At 48.2% G+C, this 26,805-nt stretch overlaps 1 protein-coding gene across 7 annotated transcripts; it reads left to right on the top strand.

Annotated features, from left to right (window-relative positions):
• Window positions 1-250: 250 nt before the first annotated feature.
• On the top strand, window positions 251-26,683 carry PI4KB (phosphatidylinositol 4-kinase beta). Of its 7 annotated transcripts, none has more exons than XM_053914644.1 (13): window positions 251-362; window positions 478-868; window positions 7,810-8,746; window positions 13,228-13,272; window positions 15,762-15,989; window positions 16,831-17,058; window positions 18,875-18,984; window positions 19,561-19,665; window positions 19,883-20,006; window positions 21,307-21,572; window positions 24,285-24,435; window positions 24,679-24,799; window positions 25,828-26,683. In XM_053914644.1, the coding sequence occupies exons 3-13, from the start codon at window positions 7,838-7,840 to the stop codon at window positions 26,007-26,009; spliced, it is 2,469 nt and encodes an 822-aa protein (XP_053770619.1). In that variant the 5' UTR covers window positions 251-362; window positions 478-868; window positions 7,810-7,837; the 3' UTR covers window positions 26,010-26,683. The 7 variants fall into 7 exon arrangements, with proteins under 7 accessions (XP_053770619.1, XP_053770621.1, XP_053770620.1 ...); XM_053914645.2 differs by having other exon boundaries at window positions 253-362; window positions 24,285-24,417; XM_053914646.2 differs by lacking the exon at window positions 13,228-13,272 and having other exon boundaries at window positions 252-362.
• The last annotated feature ends 122 nt before the right edge of the window (window positions 26,684-26,805 follow it).

Below are 26,805 nucleotides of genomic sequence, written 5' to 3'. Positions count from 1 at the left end.
TTAATATGAATAGGAAAAGGGGGACTGAGGGTGACTATCTTCCCCGCCCACCCTCTCTCTTTCTCTTCTCCCCACAGAGCCCCCGTGTCCGTTCCACAGCCTGATTTACTAACGGAGACGTGTGGAATAGGCGAGGGGGTAAAGCCACTGATTGCAATTACTGTAACTTGCTAACTCAAAAGGACGTATTTACATATAATTTGCATGTACTTATGGAAGTACGCAATAAGTGCGCTCCTCCTCTAACAAGGTACCCACGCCCACCTGCCGCTCTTTGCTCTAGGCCTGGAGCCCCTGCCACCTTATCCAGCAAAATTTACTTCCCTTTCGGCTCCCTAAACCTGGCAAATTCGACCTCTTAGGTACGCCTCCCAAAGATCAGCCCCTCCTTCCACCGGTAGACTCTTCCCCTCGTCCTCTCCTCCCTCTCCAGCTTCCAAACATCTGTCCCCCGCCCCCTTTTCTATTTCTAAACAGGCATGTTCCAGGCAGCTCACTGGACTCATTGGATTACTATGGGATCGGTAGGGTCCTGAGCGTCGGAGAAGCAGGAAAGCATATCCCAAGAAAAAAGTCTTGGACTTAGAACAGTCAAGCTCTGCTGGGGATATTTTTTGGGGGGGGATCTTGGTTGTGCGGAGGGAGGAAGAGGAGGTTGTGTAGCCCGGTCGAACTTGAGGCAGCGCGAAGGCCCCTTCAGGCGGCGCCGAGGGCAGCCCCGCAGCCGGGGCCTGGTGCAGCCGCCGCGGCCGCTGTCAGGGAAGCGCAGGCGGCCAATGGAACCCAGGAGCGGCCGCTGCTGCTGAGGCGGGGGTGTCGGCAGCCCGACCCCGACCGCCCTCACCCCCTCCGCGGGGGTCCCCCGAAGGTAAGTGACTCCTACCCCATGAGCCCCCCCCCTTGCCCTGTGTTGTAGAGGCCCTTCTCCCACCCTGTCCCGCACAGCCTTCCCCCGCCCCCACACCTGGGTTCGACTACAAAACTGCCCTCCCGGTGGTAGCTGCACCCCGGGTTCCTTCTCCACCCTTTCCAACCAAGCCTGGGGTACTTCTCTGATTTTTGGCTTCCTCTTCTGTTTAGCTCCTCCCTCTGCCCCAGGGGTTCCCCCCTCCCTTACTCTTATCCCTGCTGCCTCCGTCCCGAATTATTTTGTCTCTAAATCATGAACTCTTTCCACATCAGGTTGCCTCTTATAATGTCCATCCTTGTTTGTCTTTCCTCCCTGCATGTCTTCCTGTCCCAAACCTTTCCCTTGGCCTCCGCTTTTATCTCTTTTCGTATTATCCCCCTTTCCTCCGATGTCTCTGTGCAACCCCAGCACTGGCTTACCATTTCCCTGAGCTAAAGATTGTGGCCCTCTCTTCCTCTGCTTCTTCTGATTCCATTACCTCACCGCCCCCCACCCAGCTCTTGGCTTCCAAGAATTGCCTATTCCCCTGTCCTTAAGGGATCTCATCGTCATTCCCAAAGTATCATTTGTGTTCTTTAACCTTAACCCTTACCATTCTCTGGAATGTTTTATGATCAATGTAACTTTATTTAGCTTCCCTTGCCTCTCCTTAATCCTCCAATCTTTGGAGGCATATTCCTGTGGAAGAGAGGTCTGACAGCGCCCCTTCCCATTCAGTATTTCCAACTTTGACGCCTTCTCCCTTGAGCGTCAAGGATTTTGCTGATCCTTATGGCACTTGATTCTGTTTTGCCTGTGTTCTTTGTGTGTTCTCTCTCATACTGTTTATCTCCACATACTGCTTATTTCAGGATCAGGTAAACCTTGAACTAAGAAGAAAATGTTTTGGGAGGAGAGGGAGCCTCAGCTGTCTCACTCAGGCGTTTCTGTACGTAAGGGTGTTTCTGAACGATGGAGGAAGTTTTGAAGAAGTCCCTATCAGATTACACTTTGTTGACTACTCAGGATCAGCCACTAGGAGGGATGAACAGTCCTGCATGGAAACTGACTGAGGTTGTGAGAAATTTTGCTTTGGGTTATATAATTTCAGGCTTGTCTTAAAGGGATCGCAGAGTAGAATGTCCTCCCACCCCTGCCCAGATCCAAGAGGAATCAGTTTGCTGCCTGTGACTTACTGGAACAGTTTTGGTAGATTCCACAGGGGCTTAGGACTGGGGTGGGGCTGGGGGGTACCTGGGAAAAGGAGCACAAGACAATGGAAAGAACTTGTCCATTCAGAGTTAGTACTTCTGAGTTCAGCGTGTAACTTCCTCCCTTGACCTCTAGAGTGGACCTTTTTGAGAAAATGGCCCACTCTATAGGCATCAGTGCAGTAATAGGCTAATAGCAGGATATGAAGTGGGGGAAAAACTTAGACTCGGTTTATTTGTTTATGAAACATTCTGGGTCTCTCAGACAAAAGGTATTTATTAGTACTGGTTTAGCTCTCCAGAGAATTTTCCCTTGGTCTAGTCTACAACCATGAGAGTAAATCAGTTTGAAAGACGAGCTTCTGCTTTCATATCCCTTGCTTTTCTCCCCCACCGCATGAAGTTGCTGTGCTGTTCCTCTTGTACTTGATCCATAACTCCAGAGCCCATAGGTGGAAAGTGTGTCTGTGGGCAAAACCTTTGAGGAAGCTACCTGGAAAACAGAATCGGAGTGATTTGAAACTAGTTGCCCACTTGCATGCCATGTCTCTCTCTCGGCCTGTGATAGCAAAGAGGGCACGTGAAGTTCCATTCATCTTCTGATGCTAGGCTAGCCCTGTTAGAACGGAATCATGCTACGTTGTCACATTCTCCCTTGACTTTCCTTGTTAGCCAGAGTGCAGTCTACTCGTAATCCCCCTTTTTAGGAGCAGCTTTACTCCTTGGAAGCACTCCCAAAGAGAAATCATGTTTCCCTAGTTTCCCTGCTTCCTTCTCAGAGCTGGGTCCACACTGCATGAGAACATGTTTACTGAACACTATCCAAAGCAGCAAATTGAGATTCTTTGATTTGGGGAAGAACTTTGGGAGGAAACTTTCAGTAATTGGTATGAGATAAGAGAGGACCTAGTAGAAGTGCATTTGGGGCTTGCTGCAGGGAGGATCAGTTCAGAGAGGTAAGTGTACAGGTTGCTGTTTTTGTTGTCTGTCTTTTTCCGCAGAGGCTCCCAGAGCTGGCTTGGGCTGTCTGGCTAGAATCTGCATATACTAGTTCCATGGCACTGCACAGAGAGTTCTCAGCCTGATTCAATATTGATTTAACTATCCCAAGACCACTGCCTTCCCTACCCTCCTGCTCCTAGCTTGAGAATGCCCTCTCTCCTGATGCCAACTCCCCTTAGGGTTTTGGGTAACCATTTACCTGGTTCCTAGTAGGGCTTCAGCCTGCTTGACTGCTCAGCCCTGTGTTTCTGTTGTACAAGGAAAAAGTAGTACTCAATTTCCATCTCTACCATTGAGGTCAAGGGGGAAAGATGAGCTGAGACCTCCTTGAAGCAGGATTTGAATTAGACCTTAAAACATGAAAAGGAACTTCTTAACAGCAGAACAGGTAGCCTAGGGTGATGGGGAGTCTCTCTTGAAGAGTGACTTTTTAAAAATCATTATTAAAGGTATATGAGTAGTTGGTAACAAATCCAATGGTACATAAGAGTTTATGATGAAAATCAGCACTCCCTTTTCATTCATTTGACTCCTTTAGATTTAACCTCTTAATTAGCTCAGTGTTTACTTCTGAAAGTTATCACTATAGCTTTAGATAAAATGCTTGTGTCTCTGATTTCTTGGTTTATTAATTGTTACAAAGAGGACTTAGCTTGGAGGATTTATACAATTTGTTCATATGATTATGTCATTTTCATTTCTACAGGAAACCTTAAATAACATATTTGAACCTCCCTTATTTTCCTTTAATTTTTAAGTCTTTCTTAACTACTCACCTTGTAGGATGATGAAGATATTGGCTCAGCTTCCCTTTTTCCAACTCATATGATCCATCTCAAAGGGATCTTTTAAAAGGAGAAGGAAAATTGAGCTCATCTATCTGCTTGGTGGCAGAGCACTAAATCAGACGATCTCTTAAAGGCCATTCTATGAAAATACAGGAACATGTAAGAACATGTGGATTGGTCTAAGCCAATCCATATTTATCTAGTCCATGGAAAAAGATTTGAAGAAGGGAATGGTGATGAACTGGGTCAGAGGATTGATTCAGGGCTGTTTACCACCGTGTCCTAGCAGAGACCAGAGCAGTAAGTCCTTTAAGGGAGGCCAGTGGAGGGTTGTTTGCCTAGACTCCTTTGAGGTGAAGAGAAGCGGAAAGCCAGGTTAAGTGATAACATGCCCTCCCCCCAGAGTCCTCTGGAGACATTTACTTAAATGCTCAATAATACAGAACACATGCCTGTAAACCCCTCTGTCCTCTACAGCTGTTGCTCTGCTCTGAGCAACCCCCTGATGCTCAAATGGGGATTCCCAACATTGCCCACACATGGCTGTGGAACCCAGTCAGTTGTCAGCATTTTCACCCCTCTTTCCTAGAAGCCAGCTGCTGCACTAGGACAGGATCAGGTAAACCTTGAACTAAGAAGTTAGTTCTTTGATTCTCTTGCAGTCTCACTAGAAGGCCAAATTAAGCTCCTAGTGTGAAATATGGAGACTCAGTTGTCTGAATGTTATTGAGAGCCATAGGAGTCGTTTGATATAAAAGGTTTGGATTTTCTTCTTTCACTTTTTTTTAAAGATTTTATTTATTTATTTTTTAGAGGGGAAGGGAGGGAGAAAGGGAGAAAAACATCAATATGTGGTTGCCTGTCACACATCCACCTCCGGGCACTTGGCCCACAACCCACACATGGTCCCTGACTGGGAATCAAACCAATGACCCTTTGATTCATAGGCCAGCACTCAATCCACTGAGTTATGCCAGCCAGGGCTTTCACTTTTTTCTTATTCTTTGACTTACAAGTTGAAGGGTATTGAATGCAGGACCTGTTTCTTCCTTTTTCCTTTCACTTTCTAGTCCTTTCATTTTCTTGAGAATGGTTACTTATCAGAGCTATGTTTTCTTCGTATTTGAAAGTGAATGAATTGATATTGAGGACCATATCTGGATTTAGGTTTTAGAGACTCCATTTCCTATTTTTTATTGTCTAAATTGCCAAAACAATCTAAATTCCCTTCAATACCTCCTTCCTCCCATGTCTTGCTTCAGATACAGGCATTTCCTGAGACTCAGAGAGGACAGGAGGGAGGCCCAGCTCCAGTTTGGCAGTGTTTAGTGACAGAGCTGCCTCTGTAGGAGAGAAGTCTGATTTTCATGCACCTCTTGACATCATCTGGTTCCCTGGGTAATAAAGGCTGCCAAGTGGAGTAGCTATTCAGTGGGAAAGCCCCCCTAAATACTGTGATGTGGGATTCCTAGCTGAGCCATAGGGTGAAAGAAATGATGTTATTCTCACCTCCCTTCCTGGTGCCAATAATAATCCCCACTGTGATCAGTTGGGGCAGACAGCTGCTGCATTTCCAGTGAAGTCTGAGACACTGTATGTGGGAGAATATCTGAATTTCATTTTCCTTGGAAGTTTTGAGAAGTGGACTTTATGAGCGTTTGGTGACTTGAAAGTCTCTGGAGTAGAGAAGAAGGGAAAGATGTGCCAGGCATAGGGAGACTGAGAGAAAAAAAAAGAGTTGTTTGCATAAAACCCATTGAGGCTGTCATGTGGGTTTTTAAGTAGACCTAAAAGGTGGTGGTCCCAGTTTAATTAGAATGACCCCTGGTACAGAATACACTACCGAGGTGTGGCAGGGAATGATTAAAGCTTTCTTCTTATTATTCCTGTGCAACCCATAGGTGCGAGTAGAAACAGATTCACGCAGGCAGCCATGCTGGTTCTACTGCTCAGAGGGCACTGCATAATTTGGGGAGAGAGTATAGTGAAAGAGTTGCCACATTTTTTTTAATGACAGCAAACTCAAACTGTATCAGGGATATTAAATTCAGGGATGAACTTCTTGCTTGACATAGTTGGGAGAAGGAGAAACTGAAGTAGCCTTTTTTGGTGGTCTCTGAAAACAGAAGAGTTCCACATCTGCCTTCCTGCAAGAGTTTAATGCTGACAGCTGGGAGACAGGCAGATGAAAGTAACTTTGACTCTTAACATTTCAGAGGTGCAGCAAGAGGCCCTGGAAAGGTAGCAGTGGAAAATGGGGCTTTCCAGAGTGACTAACGAATCTGTATCTGGGCCTCCTTCCACCTATCCAAAGTATATGCACCCAGGTTCACTAAGGGCAAAGGTGATGTCACTCTTAGTTGGAAATTACCTGCATTCCAGCTCTACAGTAGCCACTGCCTTCCTTTTGCCCACACTCTTAAGCATGTCTTAGATTCACTATGTCTGCATTTTTGTGAGGAGGCCTCTGAGCCCACTGCTGACCACAGCCAGATTCTGGAGCTGGGTTGATCTGACATTAACAATGTGCCTCTCCCTGTTCTTTCTTTGGAAATTTCTTTCTGTTCAGCACTGACTCTCCTGGTCTGGATCTGGTGGGACTCTGGATGATTGTTCTAGGAAGGCAGTGGCTTTTGTTAGCAGTGTTCTCTCATTGAATTTCCTTCCAAGAGTCCCTCCAGAGAGGGATTCTTAGTTAGTGATTCCTGTTCCCCCTGTTCTTTAGATATTCTACACCCATGAGTTCCAGCTGATTTCTTACCTTCTCACAGTCCCTCGCATTCTTAGAATGTGTGTATGTTCAAGGGTAAAGTAGTGTTTGGATAGCAGAGGGCTGCCATAAATGTTTTAGAAGACTTTCAAACAACGAGGTAACTATAATTCACTTCCCTTATAATAAACAGTGTATGTGTGCGCACACACACACAGGCACACACACTGTTTACTAACCTTTTCAGTAATTAGTATTCAACTAGCACTTACTAAGTACTACGTGTGCGAGGGACTGTGCTCATACTTTTACGTGCATGAAGTTATTCATTCTGCATGGCAACAATGAGAAGTAGTAGGTTTTTCCCATTTTTGCCGTCAAGGAAACTGAAACTCAGAACATACGTGACTTGCATAAGTTTATATATCTCATAATGGCAGAATTTTGAACCCCAGCCTATTTGACTCCAAGTTCATGACTCTTTCCACTATACTTTAGCTGCCACAGTACTGGAAAAAGAGGAAATGACATCATGAAGTCAGACAAATGGCATATCTTCAGACTTGATGATGGTTATTTTAGAGCTATTTATTTCTAAGTGACGCCTGGCCTGGTATTTGCTCTCCCTTATTCCTTGGGAACTTTGGGTCTAAAAGGGAAGGTTAAAACATACCTGTAACTAGAAAAATACATTAAGACTTTACTACTGGATAAAGGTGAGATGCTCAGGACCTGTGTATGGAGTGTTATATGAGCACAGAACTACAGTTTAAAGAGGAAAAGAAAAAGGTTATTGGCAGGCATTTAAAGGGAGACATGGGAAGAGCACAAAGATAGTAAACATTTGAAGAGTTAGGGACAAGGGAGTAAGACTGGAATTGCTTGTCAGTGGAGCTGAAGAATTTGTAAACCTATATAAACACATGTAAAATAACACTTTGCAAATACAGGTTAGGAACAGAGCCTAAGCTGACTAACTGAGTGCAGAAGGAATGAAGAGGAAAGCAGTGATCAGAAGTGGAGGTGGTCAGGGAAAGCTGCTTGGCAGGGGGTGACTTTTCATCTGTTCTTGAAGGAATCCAGGAAGACAAAAAGAGAGGAGGTGCCTGGGAAGGTTTCATGGCAAAGGGAAGACCTGAGGATGGCACCACTAACCCGTATGTGTCTGTGTCTCCTTTTCTCTTCCTTTTTCTCTCCTCTCTCCTATAGCTTGGAAGCTTGAAGTCTGGCTGTGGCCATGGGAGACACAGTAGTGGAGCCTGCCCCTCTGAAGCCAACTTCTGAGCCCACTCCTGGTCCACCAGGAAATAATGGGGGCTCCTTGCTAAGCGTCATCACAGAGGGGGTCGGGGAGCTATCAGTAATTGACCCTGAGGTGGCCCAAAAGGCCTGCCAGGAGGTGCTGGAGAAGGTCAAGCTTTTGCATGGAGGCGTGGCCATCTCTAGCAGAGGCACTCCACTGGAGTTGGTCAATGGGGATGGTGTGGACAGTGAGATCCGCTGCCTGGACGATCCTCCTGCCCAGATAAGAGAGGAGGAAGATGAGATGGGAGCCACTGTGGTCTCAGGCACAGCCAAGGGAGCAAGAAGGCGGCGGCAGAACAACTCAGCCAAACAATCTTGGCTGCTGAGGCTGTTTGAGTCAAAACTGTTTGACATCTCCATGGCCATCTCATACCTGTATAACTCCAAGGAGCCTGGAGTGCAAGCCTACATTGGCAACCGGCTCTTCTACTTTCGCAATGAGGATGTGGACTTCTATCTGCCCCAGTTGCTTAATATGTACATCCACATGGATGAGGATGTGGGTGATGCCATCAAGCCCTACATAGTCCACCGTTGCCGCCAGAGCATTAATTTTTCCCTCCAGTGTGCTCTGTTGCTTGGGGCCTACTCTTCAGACATGCACATTTCCACTCAACGACACTCCCGTGGGACCAAGCTACGGAAGCTGATCCTCTCAGATGAGCTGAAGCCAGCTCACCGAAAGAGGGAGCTGCCCTCCTTGAGTCCAGCCCCTGACACAGGGCTGTCTCCCTCTAAAAGGACTCACCAGCGCTCTAAGTCAGATGCCACTGCCAGTATAAGTCTCAGCAGCAACCTGAAACGAACAGCCAGCAACCCCAAAGTGGAGAATGAGGATGAGGTAAAATCCCTGGGAGGGGCAAGGTGGCATGGAGACAGGATGTCTGACATAGGTTCACTCTGTCCTTTTCTCTTCTTCCCTCTGTTTCATTTCACTGATAAAAGCATGAAATGTAAGAATGGAAAAAAACCTTAGAATTCATATATTCCAGCTGCCTCATTTTACAAAGGAAAAACTCAGAGACCCAGAGAGATAAAGTGACTTGTCTGAGGTCAAATAGCTAATAGCAAGGCTGATACACCTGACTCTGTCCAACGATTTTGCTAAACTGCACAGCCATTCCATTAACTCCTTACTGAGAACTGTGGCAGAGACCCTCCCCACCCCAACTTGAAACCTGGGATATCTACCGGAACCTCTCAGTAGCAACCATGGAGAGGAGAAGGAACTATATGTGTGAATTTTGTGTGCTGGGGGAAGGGAGATGTTAAATAGAACCTCAGCTTCATTCTCCTGACCACTCCTCCTCATAATCTCCCCCACCCCGCCCCACTGCCTGAAGATCCTTCTTTTTGTTTTCATAAGGGTAAGTTTCATTCCTTATCACCGAGACATCTGCAGAATTCCTCCTACCTACACTTCCTCAGGGGAAAGAGATGTGGATCTTTCCCAAATCATTTAGGAGAAGCACAAAGGAAAGTGGGAAGCAGACTTGGTATAGAGTAAATCTTGGACATACCCAGTATCTAGAAAGAAGAGATGGATATTTGGTAATATCCATTTAGATTCCACAGAGCAAGGAGATAAGCACGTCAGTAGATTATACCCACCTTCCATTCCACATCTGGACAGATAGAGGAAGTTGCCCAGGTGACAACCAAATGTCAGTGACCTGGTGTCCTAGCCAGGCAGTGGTGCCCCAGTCCCCGCCAGCTCCCCTGCCTCTGGCTCACCACCAGCCTGGCTCCCGTCCTGGCTGCCAGCCCAGCTTAGGAACAAAGGGAGAAAAGAACAAGGAATATGTGCTTGTTGGTAAATGCATATAGCTATGGTGCTGGCATCTGCCTCTGTGGGGCACATAATCCACCCACGTTTTTGATACAGTGGGACTTCTTTCATCTAGAAGAAAGAGTGACTAGGGAAGGGAAAAGGCAGGACGGAAAGAAACTACAGAGGCTGCTTTCTCTGGAAATTCTGTATTTTATTGTGATAATTTAATAATAGGCTAAAAGAGCTAACATTCATCAAGCACTTATTATGTGCATTGTGTCAAGTACTTTACATTCAATGCTCCCAACAACCCTAACGGACAGGTTTATTTTACCATTGAGCAAAGGCTTAGCGAAGTTAGTTGGTTTGTCTAACATCTCCACTAGAGAATGTCACAGTAGGCCTCACGTCACAGCTGGTGCTCCTAATCATTCAGCTGATCCATCTTGGTTATTTCTCATTATCTACTTTCCCAGGTTCTCAGCTGTCAGAGTTCATTTGGGGAAGAACAGCCTAGGCCTTAGCCATCTAGGCTTCTGCATCCATGCACAGGCAGAGCTCAGCTGTCCTCAGAACCAAAAAGGATGATTTTCATTTCTGGTTGTGCTTGACAGGGAAGCCCAAGGTTGTGAAGGGAGGTTGTTGCAGAGCAAGAAGAATCATCCAGATCTGGAGGGACTAAGGTCATGAAGGTTTTGGGAGCTCTTCCTTTTGGGGTCAAGTCTGAAGCGTGAATGTGAGGCAGTTGGAAGTGAATCCCCGGTGTTTCTTGTCAGGCCTGCCTTTTCTCTGTATGTATTTTGTGTCTTCATCTTAGCACCAGAAAGGGTGAAGCTTCAGGGCTCTTCTTATTCTGTGCTGATCCTTGGCCCCGTCTAACCCCTGCCCAGGTGGGATTATGGCTGACACACTGAGATGCACGTATTTTGTGCATGCCTGAGTCCTCTAGGGTGGCCTCTAGCTGCCATTCTTCCCAACCTGGCTTCTTTACCGTGGGACACTGGATCCAGGAAAGGAAGGAGATACTACATCGCCAGGCTCTTAGGTTATCTGATGCTGGCAGAATAAGACACCTGAATCCACTGTGGCTCCTCAGGAAATGTGAGATCAAAAGTGAGAGAGAGTCAACATGAATATCACTAGGAGTCTAAGCATTGTAATCTGCAGCACAGAGGTCTCTCCACACCCCTTTGTCATTTTGAGGATACATCTCTCAATACCAATACTACTACTACTTCTCCTCCCCTATCATGCAACATTTATTCACTCAACAAATAGTATTGCGCTTACACGGTGTATAAAGCCCTGTGTTAGAGGCAGTGGAGGATGGAAGCTGAAATGCTGTCCCTTCTCCAGGAACCTATAAGGTAATATGGGTACCCCTTATCTAGTGCACTGTTTTAGTTTGTGAGTTGATTTTGTACCCTGAAACTTTACTGAATTTATTAGTTATAGCAGTTTTTTCGTGGAGTTTGTGACTCTTGAAGAGTTGTTTCCTGCATATGAGGAAGATTGGTGTTAGCCTACTAACACCAAGCACGTAATTTATTTAAGGTCTGAGCAGAGACTCTAGGAGAGGCTAGAAGGAGACCTGACTCTCTGCTCCCCATCCCTTGCTCTCCCTGTGGGTTCTGAGTTTAATCCTGTACTCCGGCCACCTGTAGAGGTGCTCTGGAGGGTGAGGCCCAGCGGAGAGGCTGCTTGTACAGGTCTCTTCCTGCCTGCAGTCTCCTTGCAGAGCTCTGCCCAGATCTCAGAGAGGCTGTTATTTTCTTTAAATGAGGAATCCTTTATACTCTCCCCTACAATCAGCCTAGTCAGGGAGCTATGCTCAGGCAATTTCCCTTTCCATTTGTAATTCAGTGGTAAATCATTTGGCGTCGCAGGGGAGGGGCGGTGCACAGGTCCTGCCCCACATAATGACACTCCAGTGGATCAGCTTTGTCTTTTCAGGACTGCAACCTTTGTACAGAGAAATCTGCTGCATGTCACACTGGAAGCCCCAGTGAGCTTTCCAGCCCGATATGGTGTGCTATCAGCATCTTGGCCTCAGCTTTTCTCCTTGGAGCTGACTCACTATGAGTGACTCAAGCCTACAGAGAAGAGAGGAGCTGGTCATGACACACCTCCCCTCCCCCAAGATTGTTAATGAGTCAGACAGGACCTGTCTGTGAGAGAATCAGCTGGAGTGTTGCTCAGGGAGCCAGTATCTTGCCTACTCTTCCTTTCCCCACTAGCTCATGGATAGAAACTGAACCACTAAGTCATGATAGACACTGGTATCCTCACCGTCTTACTTCTCCCTCCACCTCCACTTCCACCCAAAGCAGAAGAGTTGTTGCCTTGGGAGTGTTTGGCATGGCTTCTCCCTCCAAGTGCCTCTCTCCTGAGATTCTTCAGGGAGGGGCCTGACTATAGGACCTCCAGCCAGAAAAGAACTTATACCGTGAGATTGAATTAAGCAGATGCTTGAAATGCTAATGGCAGAGTAGAACCTCAGTGACCACTGCCCTCCTGCCCTGAGAGCTCCCAGAACTTTTGTTTCTTAAGTCCAGTTCCCTTCCCTACTGCAGGTTCATGCATAGGTATTACCCCTTCTCCCTGCTCTGGGAGAGTTTGTTGCACAGAATGCAGGATGGGCCTGTGCACAAGCTGCAGCAGAACCACTGGATGAGTTTGACCACTGGCCCTTTCCCCTATTTTGCTCTCGGACCCCTGTAAGACACAGGAATGGGTGAGGTTTAGATAACCCCCCAGGTATGAAACTAGGACAGCCGCTGCTCAGCTGCCCACCTTTCTCAGATGGAATCAGCTAGGACCCAGCTCCCAACTTAGGGCCAAAAACAGTAATTGTCATGTGAAATGGTCTGATAGGAGGCCTGGGGGGCGGGGTGGGTTGGTAGATAGGAAAGGTATTCGTTCTTTACTCCAACAGCATCTAGCCCAGAGATTTCATGCTTTGGGGTCTGTGGTACCCCTTGCCAGGAGTCAAGGTTGGAATGAGACTTCCCAGGGTGGTGATGAGGCTGATTAGTGTGGAGATATACCTGGCACTGAAAGTATAGCTCTTGGGCTTCCTCCTTGACACTTCAAAGAAGCTGGGGGAACAGAGTTTCCAATATGGGGGACATACAGCTTGTTACATTTGGTCTCTCTGTGGTGGTCTCCATGGAGAATGGAGATAGGTCTCTCTCCAAATGGTCTCTCATTTGGCTGAGAGCAGTTACTACCTCCCTAAGGGTCCCATCTTTAGGATTTTGTCCTAGAAGCAAGATTCTTGCGAGAATAGAAGGGAAGAAAGTGAAAAACAGGCCACTGTCTCTTCAACCCTTCTGACCTCAAGGCCTGAGCTAGCCTTCCAGCACCTTCCACAGTGTTGAAAATCTGGGCAAGTGGCGTTTCTGGGTCGACTTTCTTTCATTGAAGCAAAAAGGTAGAGCTACACAAGAGAAGCAGATATGATCCAAGTTGGACCTAAATTCTTTGCCTTTGTCTCTCTCCCCTCCCTCCCTGCCCCCTCCTTCTCCCTTTGCCCTCTGGCCCTTTCCCAGGAGCTCTCCTCCAGCACCGAGAGTATTGATAATTCATTCAGTTCCGTAAGTGGGGCCAGGCTGGGACTGGGTGGCAGGCTCCCCCCATGGCCGCATTTCCTCTCCGTCCCCAGGCCAAGGTTGGAGTTAAAAGGTGCCTTTTTTTCCTGGGAGATCAGCTTCTCCCTTCCAGGCCTCCCAGGCCTCCCAGACCTGGGGGAGTCCCCTGCCTGTCGCCAGTGCCCTGAGCCCAGGCTCAGTGGGGCTCAGTTGGTCCTTTTCCCAGGGACAGCTGGGATGCGGTGTGTTTCAGTCCCCAGCTCCTGGGTCTCTAGAGCAAACAGCTGGGAGAGAGGTAGAATTCACCCCTGGGTTGATGCCAAGAACTGCTTGGCAGAGAGCACCCCCAGGATCCAGTTTCTCCCACCCAAGACCCTTTCCCCATGGCTTCTGCCATCAGACCATCAAATATTTATTCAGTATTTTCTAAAAGCCAGGCCCTATGCTGGGTAAGCTGATTTCAAAAGCAAACAGGATTTGGCCTGAAGGAAAGTTTTACCTCCCCACAGCCCATTTTCTTTTTAACTTCAACCACATTTCTTCCAGGTCTGAGTTCTTCCCTTTCCCAGCTCCCTGCCCAGGATGTTCCTTAATCATCATTCTCCTTTCTTGTTGCCTCTGGACTAACCCCCGACCCTCTGGTTCCATAGGGTCTCAGACCTTGTTGCTGGGCAGAGACGTGAGAGGAAATGCTGGACCCTCTGGGAGTTTGGATGATTTTTTTTTTTTTTTTTTTACATTTTATTTTTGATTTGTCTTCCCAATCCGTTTTCCCTGTTCTGTGCTGATCCCCTTTCAATCATGATTCCTACCTCCTCCCATGTGGCAGAGCCCATCTCTGGAGGCCTGGGGTCACATTTCCAACATGCTCACATAACTTAGGGGCCCCCCACCCAAATGCTGATTTGAAGATGGGAAGGAATGCTGCCTTTTCTAATCTGAGATGACTGTGAATTGGTTGGGGTGGAGGATCCTTGGGACAGTGACTGTTTGCCACCTGAGTGGATGGATTAGGGGATCAGGATGAATGAAGAAGTGAGTCCTCTTCCTTTCTTTCTTTCTCTTTCTCTGTTCGGCCCCTGGGATATTTCCAGGGACCACAAAAGCCTAGTTCTATTGTCTTCCTGCATCTCTTTTCAACTCTGCCTCCCAAAAGCATTCGTGACTGATTCAGACACCCTATTTCATTATTGTGTGGGGCCCCGAGCCAGCCCGCTGTGGGGTAGAGGCTGCTGATTAGCTGTTCCTTTGAACCTGGCTCTGCACACATGCAGAGGTAGGCCTGGTACTACCCAGCTTTCAAAAGAAGCTCTTTTTTGCAGTTTGAGGGAGTGAGGGTAGAAATTCTCAGTCAGGAAACTAAGCAAGACACACAGAGAGGGAGAGAAAAGCCTGGTGAGTGAAATGCTGTTTCTGTGAATGGAGGAGACACTGTTCTTATGTACCTGAGGGGAGATGGGATGTGGAGCTGGGTGGCTATCTTGATCAGATGCTCCTGGTGGTAGAAGGACTTAGGGAAAAGAGCCCCTCTTCAGGCCAGCTGAGTCCATCTTCTCCTTCATCCCCATCTCATACCCCAGACTGACTCTGCCCTGGGAATGACTGAAGTGCCTGGCATGAGGAGCCAAGCTCAACAGGGAGTAAATATGGGGACCCTAGTCCTGAGAGGTAGGGAGAAAGGACGCAAGGAGGAATCACCGAAAGAGACAGGCCTTCAGGGCCAATGTCTAGTGAAAGGAGCTATTACTTTCCCCACCCACTTGCCCACACCAGCCTTCCTCCATTTCCCCATCGATCATTCCCTTAGTAATCCCAAATACCAGCCTTCCTCCATCTGCTTTTCCTTTCCCCACTGATCATTCCCTCAGTAATCCTAAGTCTGTTCGTCCTCTTCTCATCCCCTGCATGTGCACTGACTTCTGGTGAGAGATCATGGGGTGGGTGGGGGGCAGGAGGTGCCATGTAAATCAACACAGGTCATTTGAATGGAGTGAGTCCTCCCTTGAAAGGGGAAATACTGACTCAGAGCCCCCCTCCCTAGCCTCATGGGCCCTGGCAGAGCCCCAGCCCAAGGATCCAGGTGGGGAAAGTGATACCCCCGTTCTCAAGATGGGTGAAGCCCTTCAGCTGTAAGGAGCTCTTCTCTCCAAGGCCCTCCAGATAGTGTCCTCCCACCCATCTTGAAGCCCTGGGACATTTCCTGAGGAATTCAAGTCTAGGAGAAGAGGGGTACATCCCAGTGACCTGGATTCACACACTCTTTTACCCTCAATAAACAGCCTGTGGAGAAGGAATGTGCTGGCTCTTCTACCTTTTCCCAATTCAATTTGCCAGGGGTGGGGTAGGATCTCCTACTAGGGCTAAATGGCAGCTCCTTCCCTAGAGTTCTCCAGACACTGGGATCCCTGGCCTGCATGGCCGGAATGATTGAATGGGTGGGCCATTTTTTGCTATGGTTTCTTCATCATCTTTTACTTAACCCCAACTCCCTATAGCCTGTCAGACTGGCTCCTGAGCGAGAATTCATCAAGTCCCTGATGGCAATCGGCAAGCGGTTGGCCACGCTCCCCACCAAGGAGCAGAAAACACAGCGGCTGATCTCAGAGCTCTCCTTGCTCAACCATAAGCTCCCTGCCCGAGTCTGGCTGCCCACTGCTGGCTTTGACCACCACGTGGTCCGTGTGCCCCACACACAGGCTGTTGTCCTCAATTCCAAGGACAAGGTAGGTGGGCTGTACTCCATGGTTGTCTAGGTTTTGTGTCTGTGCCCAAAGATGTTCCACCAGCATCCTAGACTCTTTCATGGTTTGGGTGCACATGTCCACCTTGACTCTACCTTGGTGCTTCTGTGATTCTGAGGGCCTTCTTATTCCCTGTCTTGGGCTTTGTTTTTCTGTACCAAAGAGGCCTGATCTTTCCAGCTCACTTCTTGCCACATCTCAGGAGAGAGTCACTCTCCACCCCTCCTTACAGTCCTTTTGGTTGCTCTTCCGCAGCCCTCTATAACTCATAGGCTTTTCAGGTATGGCAACATGAGAATAGAGAAATCTGCTGTTTCTAATACTTTTTCTGAACAGAATGGGCAAGGAGGAGAGAATTATGCCCCATTCATATTGGAGAGAATTAGCTAAATTTAGTGCTGGTTGGAATGAGTATTAATGGTTCAGATTTTTCTTTGAAGTATTGAAGATCAGAGCCCTGCCTGGAACAGTGCCCAGCTTTTTCCCAGTCTTTTTGTCTTTAGGACAAATTCCCAGAGGCTCCCATGCCTCTCATATGGGTTATAATTGGTAATTTGGAGTGGTTTTGCCCAAATGCATCATTTTTATATTTTGAAGCTCAGCTGAACCATTTTGAAGACTTGGGTGCACTCTTTCACCCGAATTCTTTATATAGGTGTTCATAGGACAAGCTCCTGCTCTAAATACGGCATTCATAGTGTTGGAACAGATGGTTGAGGGTTGAAGCTAGGAGTGGGCAGCAGGAAGAGCTGCGTTAACAGAGTTGAGATTTGAGAGACAGTGGTGCAGGTGAACTGCAAATACTGTTCTCACTTTCCCCCAGGCTCCCTACCTGATCTATGTGGAAGTCCTTGAATGTGAAAACTTCGACACCACCAGTGTCCCTGCCCGGATCCCTGAGAACCGAATCCGAAGCACACGGTCCGTAGAGAACCTGCCTGAATGCGGTATCACCCATGAGCAGCGGGCAGGCAGCTTCAGCACTGTGCCCAACTATGACAACGATGATGAGGCCTGGTCAGTGGACGACATAGGCGAGCTGCAGGTGGAGGTGAGGGAGCTCAAGGAGGTAATAATGGGCAAAACACCTATTCTCCAGGAGCTTCCAGTATATTTCAGACAAGAAAACACACCCTGAGGCAGGCTGAGGCAAGAGTCCAAATGAGAGGTGTAGGTAGTATTGGGCATGAAAGGGCAAAGCTCTGAACAGCCCTATTCTGGAGTAGATTCAGGTAGAGCTTATTTTCCTGCAGGAGGGATGCAAATTAAATGTAAGGAGGAACTTCTAAGCTGAGAGACTGAGATAAATTTAATCAAGAAATTTATCAAGCCCTGGCTGGTGTGGCTCAGTGGACTGAGTGCTGGCTTACAGACTGAAAGGTTGCTTGTTGATTCCCAATCAGGGCACATGCCTGGGTTGTGGGCCAGGTCCCCAATTTGGGGTGTGCAAGAAGCAACTGACCAATGTTTCTCTTGCACATCAATGTTTCTCTCCCTCTTTCCTGTCCCACCCCCCCTAAATAAATAAATAAATAAATAAATAAATAAATAAATAAATTCTTGAACACCTGCTATATGAAGTTGTCTTAGGAAAGCAGAGAATGGTAAGTTATATATTCATTCATTCATCGAAGAACTATTTATGGAAGGCTTTTTTTGTGCCAGCCCCGAGTGCTGGTAAACAAAACCAGGCCCCTGCCTGCAAGGAGTTTCTGACCTAATAGAAGACTAGTCAGCAGGTAGTTGTAGTTTGCTGTGATCTAGGTTATGCTGGAGAGAATGAGGAATTATGGGAGCACCTGATGGTGGAGGGTAACACTTATTCCAGACTTGGGGTTGGATACACCCCCAAAAGATTTCCTGGAGGAAGTAATACGTCAGATGAGACCTGAAGATGGGTACGAATTAGCTAGACAGAGTATTCCAGGCACAGGGGATAGCTTTTGCAAAGACTGGAAGATGAGAGAACTTGGCTCATCTTAGGAACTGAATGTATGATGTGTGGTATACAGTGGTAACCTGAGGCTGGAGAGGCCGGCATGGGCCAGACTGGAGGCAGGGTCCCGTAAGCTGCGGAAAGAAACTTGGACTTTGTTCGGGGGTTGTGGAGAGCCAGAGCAGGATTTTATGTAGGGCCGTGATGCAACCAGATCTCACTTTATGAAAAAAGAGACTCTGTCCTTGAGCTTACAGTCCACTTGGGGAAATTGGACACAGACATATAAGGAAAAAAAAATGTATACCATATACAAAAAGGCAGTGTGTGATAAGTGATAAATGCAGTTGAGGAGAAATGCTCTAGAACAAAGGAAGGAGGAAAAAAGGGACTTGATAGTTAGAGGGAGAAGGGGAGATTAGATTGAAGAATAGTCATGGACCCTAGTCTGGAGAGAGTCTGTTCTGGACCCTAAGAGAGGATGCATCCCTAGCCTTGGGGAGCTCTCAGTATAAGACTGAAAGTTCCACTTTCTGTGATGGTCACAGCAGTGGTTTGCACACTTGAGTGTGCTGGGAGTCCTCTAGACAACTGTTAAAAATTCAGACTTCCAGACCCATTCCCAGTAATTCTAATCCAGATTCATTGTGCCATACGGGAATCTGGTTTTAGCAGCATTCCAGATATTCCTGGTGCAGGTAGTTCACACTTTGAGAAACACCTCTGTAGGGCCTATGTGGGCGCCTACACAGTTTTGGGCCTAAGTGATCAGGATGGTGTGCAACCAGGGGAGGCCTTTTGGAGCAGAGTCAGGAAGCGAGGGATGATCGTGACAGGCAGACGGCAAACACACAGGGACATCTGCAGAGGAGGTGCAGGGAGAAAGACCTGTGCCTAGTGCTTCTGACCTGCCATCCCCTGCTCTCTGCAGCTCCCTGAAGTGCACACTAACAGCTGTGACAACATCTCCCAGTTCTCCGTGGACAGCATCACCAGCCAAGAGAGCAAGGAGCCTGTGTTCATTGCAGCAGGGGACATCCGGTATGGCCAGACAACACTGCCCCTCGTTTTTCATCCCTCTTTAAGGCTCTGCCTCTCTCTTTGTCCTCTTCCATTCTGTCAGCCTGTGTCTTTCCCTTTTCTCTCTCCATACTCTGTTCTTGTCCTGAGGCCACCAAACTTGAGGCAGTGAGGGTGCAGGTAGAGAAATTGCTGGGCTGCTCCAGAAAGAAACTGTTAAAGGGAATCCAAAGGGATGAAAACACCAGAGGGAGAAATTAGAGCAGCGTATCTCAGAGTCGGCCTGAGGACTGCACATGTCAGAATCGAGGGAAGAGAGGAGACCTTGTTGAAACTGCAGATGCTGGAGCCATAGTTGTTCTGAACCAGAATCTTGGTAGAGGAATGAGGAGGGCCTGGTGATCTGCATTTTAACATTCCAAATCACCAGCTTAGCAAAAAGGTATCGGTGGTATGTGTCCTTCCATGCGTCCCTCAGCCCAGGTTCTATCTGCGTGTGCCTAGAGTCAAAGAAACAGTACAGGAAATGCTGCCATAGACAGGGACATTAGGCTCTGGGGTAACTCCTCCAAGCAAATGATATTTTCTCCCTACTAGACGACGCCTTTCGGAGCAGCTGGCTCACACACCCACAGCCTTCAAACGAGACCCAGAAGACCCTTCTGCAGTTGCTCTCAAAGAGCCCTGGCAGGAGAAAGTGCGGTGAGTTGGAGAGTGGGGGGTGGGCAAAGTCTCCAGCCCTCTCAAAGCTTGGAGGCAACTGCAGGTACTCACAGCACCTTCCCATTGTCCGTCAGGCTCCCAGGCAGACCAAGAGTCCCTGCCTTTTGGGGAGTTTGATTTGGATTTTTGGTAGGATCTGTGTCTCTGTCCTCACCTTGGCGTCATCCTTTGACACCTTTTGCTTCTCTCTATACAGGCGGATCAGAGAGGGCTCCCCCTATGGCCATCTCCCCAATTGGCGGCTTCTGTCAGTCATTGTCAAGTGTGGGGATGATCTTCGGCAGGAACTGCTGGCCTTCCAGGTGTTGAAGCAACTACAGGTAGAAAAGGGAAAGGGGGGAGGAGGTATAAAGGGACTAAATGGTAATGGAAAAAACAGTAAAAAAATGGAAAAAACACAGTAAAAAAAAATTTTAATACATAAATAAAATTTTGAAAAATTCAAATAAATTTTCTAAAGATTCTTTTCTTTAAAGATTTTATTTATTTATTTTTAGAGAGAGAGAAGGGAAGGAGAAAGAGAGGGAGAGAGAAACATCAATGTGTTGTTGCCTCTTGCACATCCCCAACTGGGCACCTGGCCCGCAACCCAGGCATGTGCCCTGATTGGGAATCAAACCAGTAACCCTTTGGTTCACAGGCCTGCGCTCAATCCACTGAGCTCCACCAGCCGAGCTAAAGATTCTTAAAAAAAGAAAAAGAAAAAGGGAGGGAGAAAGAAGGGGAACTCAGCCCAGCTGCAGCCCACCAGAGGTGACCTACACAGGTTGCTCTGCAGAGAGCTCTACTGAGGACCAGCTTCCAGCCCAGGTCTAAACTGGGTACAGATTAAGCTGCAGCTCATACCCCATACCCAGTTATGTCCCCAGAAATTACGGCCACAAGAACAGTTCCACAGCGACCTCTTGTGGCCTTTTTGTGATTTGCAGCCACTCTGAAAAGTCTTAACCGCAGACAACAGTATGGTGATTACCAGGAAGAGGTGGGTAGAGGAAGGTAGAAGAGGGTAAAGGGATAAATTGTGACCTAAGGAAAAATTGACTTTGGGTGATGAACACATAATGCAATATACAGATGATGTATTTTATACCAGAAATCTATCAATTGTATTAACCAATGTCACCTCAGTATTTTCAAAAACAATTTAAATAATTGATTAAAACTCCCATCTGTTATTCGTAAGTGGGTTGCAGTACGCTGAGATGTCAATCCCCTAAGCCTCTGGGTTGGTCACCTGCCAGCAGTTTCACCTATTCTGTATATAAATATCTTCATTTTCTAGAGAAGCTTTTTGTGGACTTAAATCCTTTTCTGTCTTTTCCCTATTCTTTGAACTTGGATTAACAGCTCCCACTCTCGCTGCTTGTGTGATCCTGTTCTCCCTGCCTTTGGGGGCTTTCTACCTACAGGATGCCTTTTGCCACACAGTTCCCTGAGTCTTATCAGGCCCTGGACTTCCTTTAAAAACTCCCTGGTCCTCAGTGGGTTTTACTCAGTTGATGGCCTAGAATCCAAGGCCACCAAAGCTGGGAACTGTCCAGGGGACAGAGGGGGATTTTAGCCTCTTCCCCAAACTCGAATGAAAGATGACGGTGCCAATGCTTCTTTGTCTCCTCACAGTCCATTTGGGAACAGGAACGAGTACCCCTGTGGATCAAGCCATACAAGATTCTTGTGATTTCGGCTGACAGTGGCATGATTGAACCAGTGGTCAACGCTGTGTCCATCCACCAGGTGAAGAAACAGTCACAGCTCTCCTTGCTTGATTACTTCCTGCAGGAGCATGGCAGTTACACGACTGAGGCATTCCTCAGTGCCCAGCGTAATTTCGTGCAAAGTTGTGCTGGCTACTGCTTGGTCTGCTACCTGCTACAAGTCAAGGACAGGTAGGTAAATTCCTGCCCCTCATCTTACCCTTTTTTCCAGGGTTCTCTCTGTCCCTTCATGTGTAGTTCTCATATACTCATCACCACCTTCCATTGCCAAGATGTAAAAGATGAAACAAGCATCGTGTTTTAAGCAGAGACAGACGTGTTCATGTGCCATTAAGCCAAGGAGACAGACAAGTACTAGGGTAATGGGGGCAAAGAAATGAAGGACTTATGGGAGAAGTAAGGGTTTGAGCAAGTAGGCTCTTGAGGGATGTAGGAGAATGAGAGCAGAGAAAGCTGGGGGAAGGACGCACCAGGCAGATGAACAAGTCAATGTGATTAAAGCTTAGGCTCCGCTGACAGGAGAATAGTAGGCAGTGATGTTAGACAGGTAAGTAGAGGCCAGATTAGAGGGGCCTGCATGATGAAGCTGAGGAGTTTTATTTTGTGGGTGGAGAAATGACATGACCCAGTCTCTGTTTAGTGAGTGCACCCTGTGGCCCTGGGGCTGAGGTTGGGTATAGTTAGGCCTTTAGCAACAAAACAGGAGGTAATGAGCCCTGACCTAGGTAGGGTGGTAGTGACTGAGAACAGAAAGGAGAAGGTAAATATGATAGGCATGATGGATGTAAAGTTGGCACTCCCAGCCCTGAAATTTCCTCCTATTCCAACATATGATTTTCAAAACTTTTAAGTGTTTATTGCTTTGCCCAGAGCTGTCATTTCCAATATCACATGATGTTTATGTGGCCCAGCTTCACATATAGGGGAGCAATATACCATACAAAGATAATTTCACCCAAACAGTGACTCAGGGTCAGTATCCTGAATGCTCCTGTGAGTTACGCCTCTCACTGGGCACAGAACAGCTGCCCTGGGAAGGCAGAGATGCGGTGGCCTGAGCTTCCAGAGCTCCCAGTAACATGGCGGCATATTAAGAGCTAGCTAACAGAGTAGCTTATCAGGAGTCTAGCTTCTATTAAGTGCCTGGCATAGGCTGACATTCTTATGTTGAAACCAGTTAAAAACCCTGCCAGACAGGTGTTTTATGAGGGTCAGGGAGCTTTCAGAACCTGCGCTCATTCCACATGGTCAGCCCCACAGGTGAACCCAGTGAGTCTCTGCATTTGAAGGCTGAAGGGAAATGTAGTTATTTATAAGGAATTTGGTTGCAAGCTTAATACTGTCCCTAAGATTTGGGATTTTGAATCCAGGGCCCAGAGAGCCTAGAGCTGAGCAACAGGATTGAGAAAATGGGTGACAGCGAATGAAGCAGGTGCTAGTCAGGCCTCTGGGTTTGGAAGGTGAGAATCCATCCTTTAAAGCATGGGGGCAGGGGGCATGGAATAGGCAGCAAAGAAACCTTTTATAATAACTCAGAAAAGAAGAGATGCAGTCAAGCCATGAAGGGAATCAGCCAGTGGAAAGAACTGGTAACAAGGCACAGGGCTCCAAGCTGGAAGCAGGTTTAAGATCTCTTTAACTGCTTTAGTGGTGGCTCAGAGGGTGGCTCAGAAAGCTTGCGTTTCCAGTCCTGGTCAGGGCACATACCTGGGCTGCAGGCTCAGTTCCAGGTTGGGGTGTGTGCAGGAGGCAACTCATCGATGTAAGATACATTGATGTCTTTCTCTGTACCCCCCTCCCTCCCTCTCTTCCCCTCATTCTCTCCCTTCCCCTCTCTCTAAAAGCAATGAAGAAATGCTCTCAGGTGAGGATTAAAAAAAAACTGCTTCAGAATGAGTCCCCAACTATCTCCAGCAGTTAAGAAAACAAACTGCCCTCACTGGCCTTGGGACCTTGGCAACTAAGTACTTCTCTCAGGGCCTGTTCCCTCACCTGTAAAATGAGAACTGAGCTAAGACATCTCCTAGAAGCTTTCTGGCTCTCAAGATTGTGCTTTTGTGGCTAAATTTGTAGTGCTTCCCAGAGTAGAAAGGACTCAGGTAGGACTGGGTTCCTCTTTCCCCGCCTTTTTTTGTCCAGTCAGACCAACCCCAGAGAAGGTAGCCCTCAGACCTTGAACTCTGAGCCTAACAAAGCCTCTACAGGCACTGAGGAGGTGGGTCATCCTGAGGGGCCAGGCCTTACATGCTCAGCAGGGCAATGGTTCCTCCTCCTGCGGGCCATTCAGGTGAGAATCACAAAGACCTGACTCCTCTTTCTTTAACTCTCCTCTTCCTGCAGCTGGCCTGTGGTCATTGCAGCCTGAGATCTCTTACTGTGGGGACTTTACTAGACAGTTAAAACTTACTCTTGAACCCCCACATTATTTTACATTGAAACTCCTCCCTGCCTGCCGCTCCTTTCTGATGGAGCACTGATCTGCTTGGGCTGATGGCAATCACAGATAGAATACAGGTAACCAAGTTCTGACCTGAGGCCTCCTCTGAGCCAATTGCTTGGCCTCTCTGACAGCTGGCTGGAGCCTCAGCGGCCTTCTTCCCTTGCTTCCAGGTTTTCTACTAGATTGGGATCAATGTGGGTGCTAGAATTATAATTTTTGGAAATTTAGGATAATTAAACTATGAAGTTGTCAGTAATAGTGATTTCAGACCACACAGCCTTTGTTAGCAGTTTACTTTTCTGATTCCCTGTTTCTGCTGCTAGCTTTAGGTCCTAGGAAGTTGGACCCGGAGTTACAGGCTGTAGGAAACACAGCAGGGGATTCCCTGCCTGGTGTTGTGTGGCCAGTGTGTTGCCTCTTCCTCTCTTCTGCCCCCTCCTCAGACACAACGGGAACATCCTTCTGGATGCAGAAGGCCATATCATCCACATCGACTTCGGCTTCATCCTGTCCAGCTCACCCCGAAACCTGGGCTTTGAAACGTCAGCCTTTAAGCTGACCACAGAGTTTGTGGACGTGAGTCAGGAAGGAGAGGTGCTTCCCTGTGTTCTTTCTCAGTCATAGGAGGGGGAGTTGATAGGCTCCTCCCAAATTAGGGATGAACAAAACAGAAATGGCAGTAAGTTGGGGTGAGGCTGGGTACCCTGGGAGGCTTCCTACCTACTGAGAGTTGGGAAGTAATGGGGTTCCCCGAGTTTGCCCGGATGGAAGGAGTAGTTCTGGTTGCCTGGTGGGATGCTGAGCCCCCTCATACCCGCAGCTCTCCTCCCCTTCCAGGTCATGGGCGGCCTGGATGGTGACATGTTCAACTACTACAAGATGTTGATGCTGCAGGGGTTGATTGCTGCTCGGAAACACATGGACAAGGTGGTGCAGATTGTGGAGATCATGCAGCAAGGTGGGGCTGGGGATAGGGTGGTACCCAGCATGGAATTTCCAAGCAGTCCATTCCACCTCAAGACTTCGGGTGGGCGGGGGTTCCCAGAGGCTTTCCAGCTCTGATCCAGTGCCACTTCTCCTTTGGGACATGTCTCCTGACAGAGCTCGGTCCTGGGGGTAGCCGGGCGGAGGCCCCAGAAACTACCTCCTAGGCACACTCAGGGAGAGAGCAGTCCCATCTCCAGACTCTTGGTCCCTTCCCATCTCTCCACCCCTTGTCCAACTCTTGAGTTTCTGTCTCTTCCCATCACTCAGCTCTTGACTAGCTCATGTGTTTCTAGTCACCACTTTCCTCCTTGCCACACTTTGACCTCCAAGTTCCAAGTGCCTTATCCTCAGGCCTCTTCCCTGTCCTGATACTCACCCCTCCATCTGTCATCTTTATTTACTGTCACTGTACTATGTATGTCCTCACTGCCTTGTCATCTTAGTCTTTTGTCCAGGTCCCTCCTCTCCCAGCCCTCTGGGCCCTTGTCCCCACCCCACCCCTTCTTGAGGCTACAGTGTACACCCAGTCTAAGCTTCCAGTCTCCTCCTCCTCCTCCTCCTCCTCCTCCCATCCCTGCCCTCACCCCACAGGTTGTCGCCGTTTCTCAGGAACAACCTCGCCTGGCCCCATGATGACAGTGGCCCAGGTCATCTGTGAGTGTCAGATGTAGCATAGGCAAAGTCCTGCAACCAGATAAGTGCCCAGCTCAGGGCCCATTCCCTAGAACCTCCTCCAGCCTTCCCTCTGGGCCCTCAGTAGTGACTGGGGGAGATGTGGTGTTGGCCCTCTGCCCTCCCCTCAAGCCCTCCCCTAGAGGGGTTTAGGAGTGTGGGACAAAGATGGGCTCGAGTTAGGGCCTCCCACCAGTTCTCCCTTCTCTGCTCAAGCAGAATGACATCCCCATGCTCAGGGATCTCTCTAGCACACTTGCTGTGGCTGTTACACTGCCCCTCCCCCCCTTCCCACTCATGATCCTCTGCCCTCACTGCCTCCCCCAGGTTCCCAGCTTCCTTGCTTCCATGGCTCCAGCACCATCCGCAACCTCAAGGAGAGGTTCCACATGAGCATGACTGAGGAGCAGCTCCAGCTGCTGGTGGAGCAGATGGTGGATGGCAGCATGCGGTCTATCACCACCAAACTCTACGATGGCTTCCAGTACCTCACCAATGGCATCATGTGACACCCTCTTTCTCAGGCCCCAGAATGGTGGGGCAATAAGGGGACCCTCCCTGGGAGAAATTCCAAACCAGGAAAACCCGCCCACCCATCCATCCCCCCAAGGGAAATGGAAGACAAGAAATACAAAGGATCATGTGGTGATAGTGGTGCTCGCCAGGTGGTGGGAGAGCCAGCTGTGGGGTCCAGACTTGCTGGGGCTTCCCTGCCCCAGCAGTGTCAGTATTACCACCTGACAGACACCAGGACTCACTGCCTCCAGAGAGCAGAGGTGATCAGTCTGAGGATGCTGGACCTTTATTCTCGCCAGGGTCCAAGGTTCTTTCTACAGGCCATCTTCTTAATCTGTTCTGGGTCCCAGGAAGGAAGAGTGGGTTCTTGGTACTTAGGACTTGATCCTGTGGTTCGCCTTTGGCCATGCTGCTGCCTGTGTATCCTCTCCCAGGGACTTCCTCCTGCCCTGAGTTCCCTTTGGTGGGTGGGCCCGGTCAAAGGGCCCTGTACTTGCCAAGGTTCCTGGTCAGAGGCCAGGAAGGGTTATCAGAGCCCCTCCAGTACGAGGGTATTGGCCTAGCCATGGGAAATTCCTTGCCCTGATCCCTTCCCCACATCCAGGGAAATAGCTCTCAATTTTTTATTTTTAATTTTTGTTCAAAATAAAGTCCTTAGTTAGCCATCTGTGTAATTTCTGAGTTGTATTTTTGGGGGGAGTGGGGTGAGTAAACACATGCCCGTGTCTAGGATACAAAAGGTACCCCACAGAACAAGGTGGAGGACAAAGACTGCATTTTCCCTGCCTG

This window comes from Desmodus rotundus, chromosome 12, assembly GCF_022682495.2.
Source record: "Desmodus rotundus isolate HL8 chromosome 12, HLdesRot8A.1, whole genome shotgun sequence".
NCBI classification, from domain to species: domain Eukaryota; kingdom Metazoa; phylum Chordata; class Mammalia; order Chiroptera; family Phyllostomidae; genus Desmodus; species Desmodus rotundus.
The sequence above is the reverse complement of the archived record's forward strand: the minus strand, read 5'-3'. Positions and strand labels throughout refer to the sequence as shown.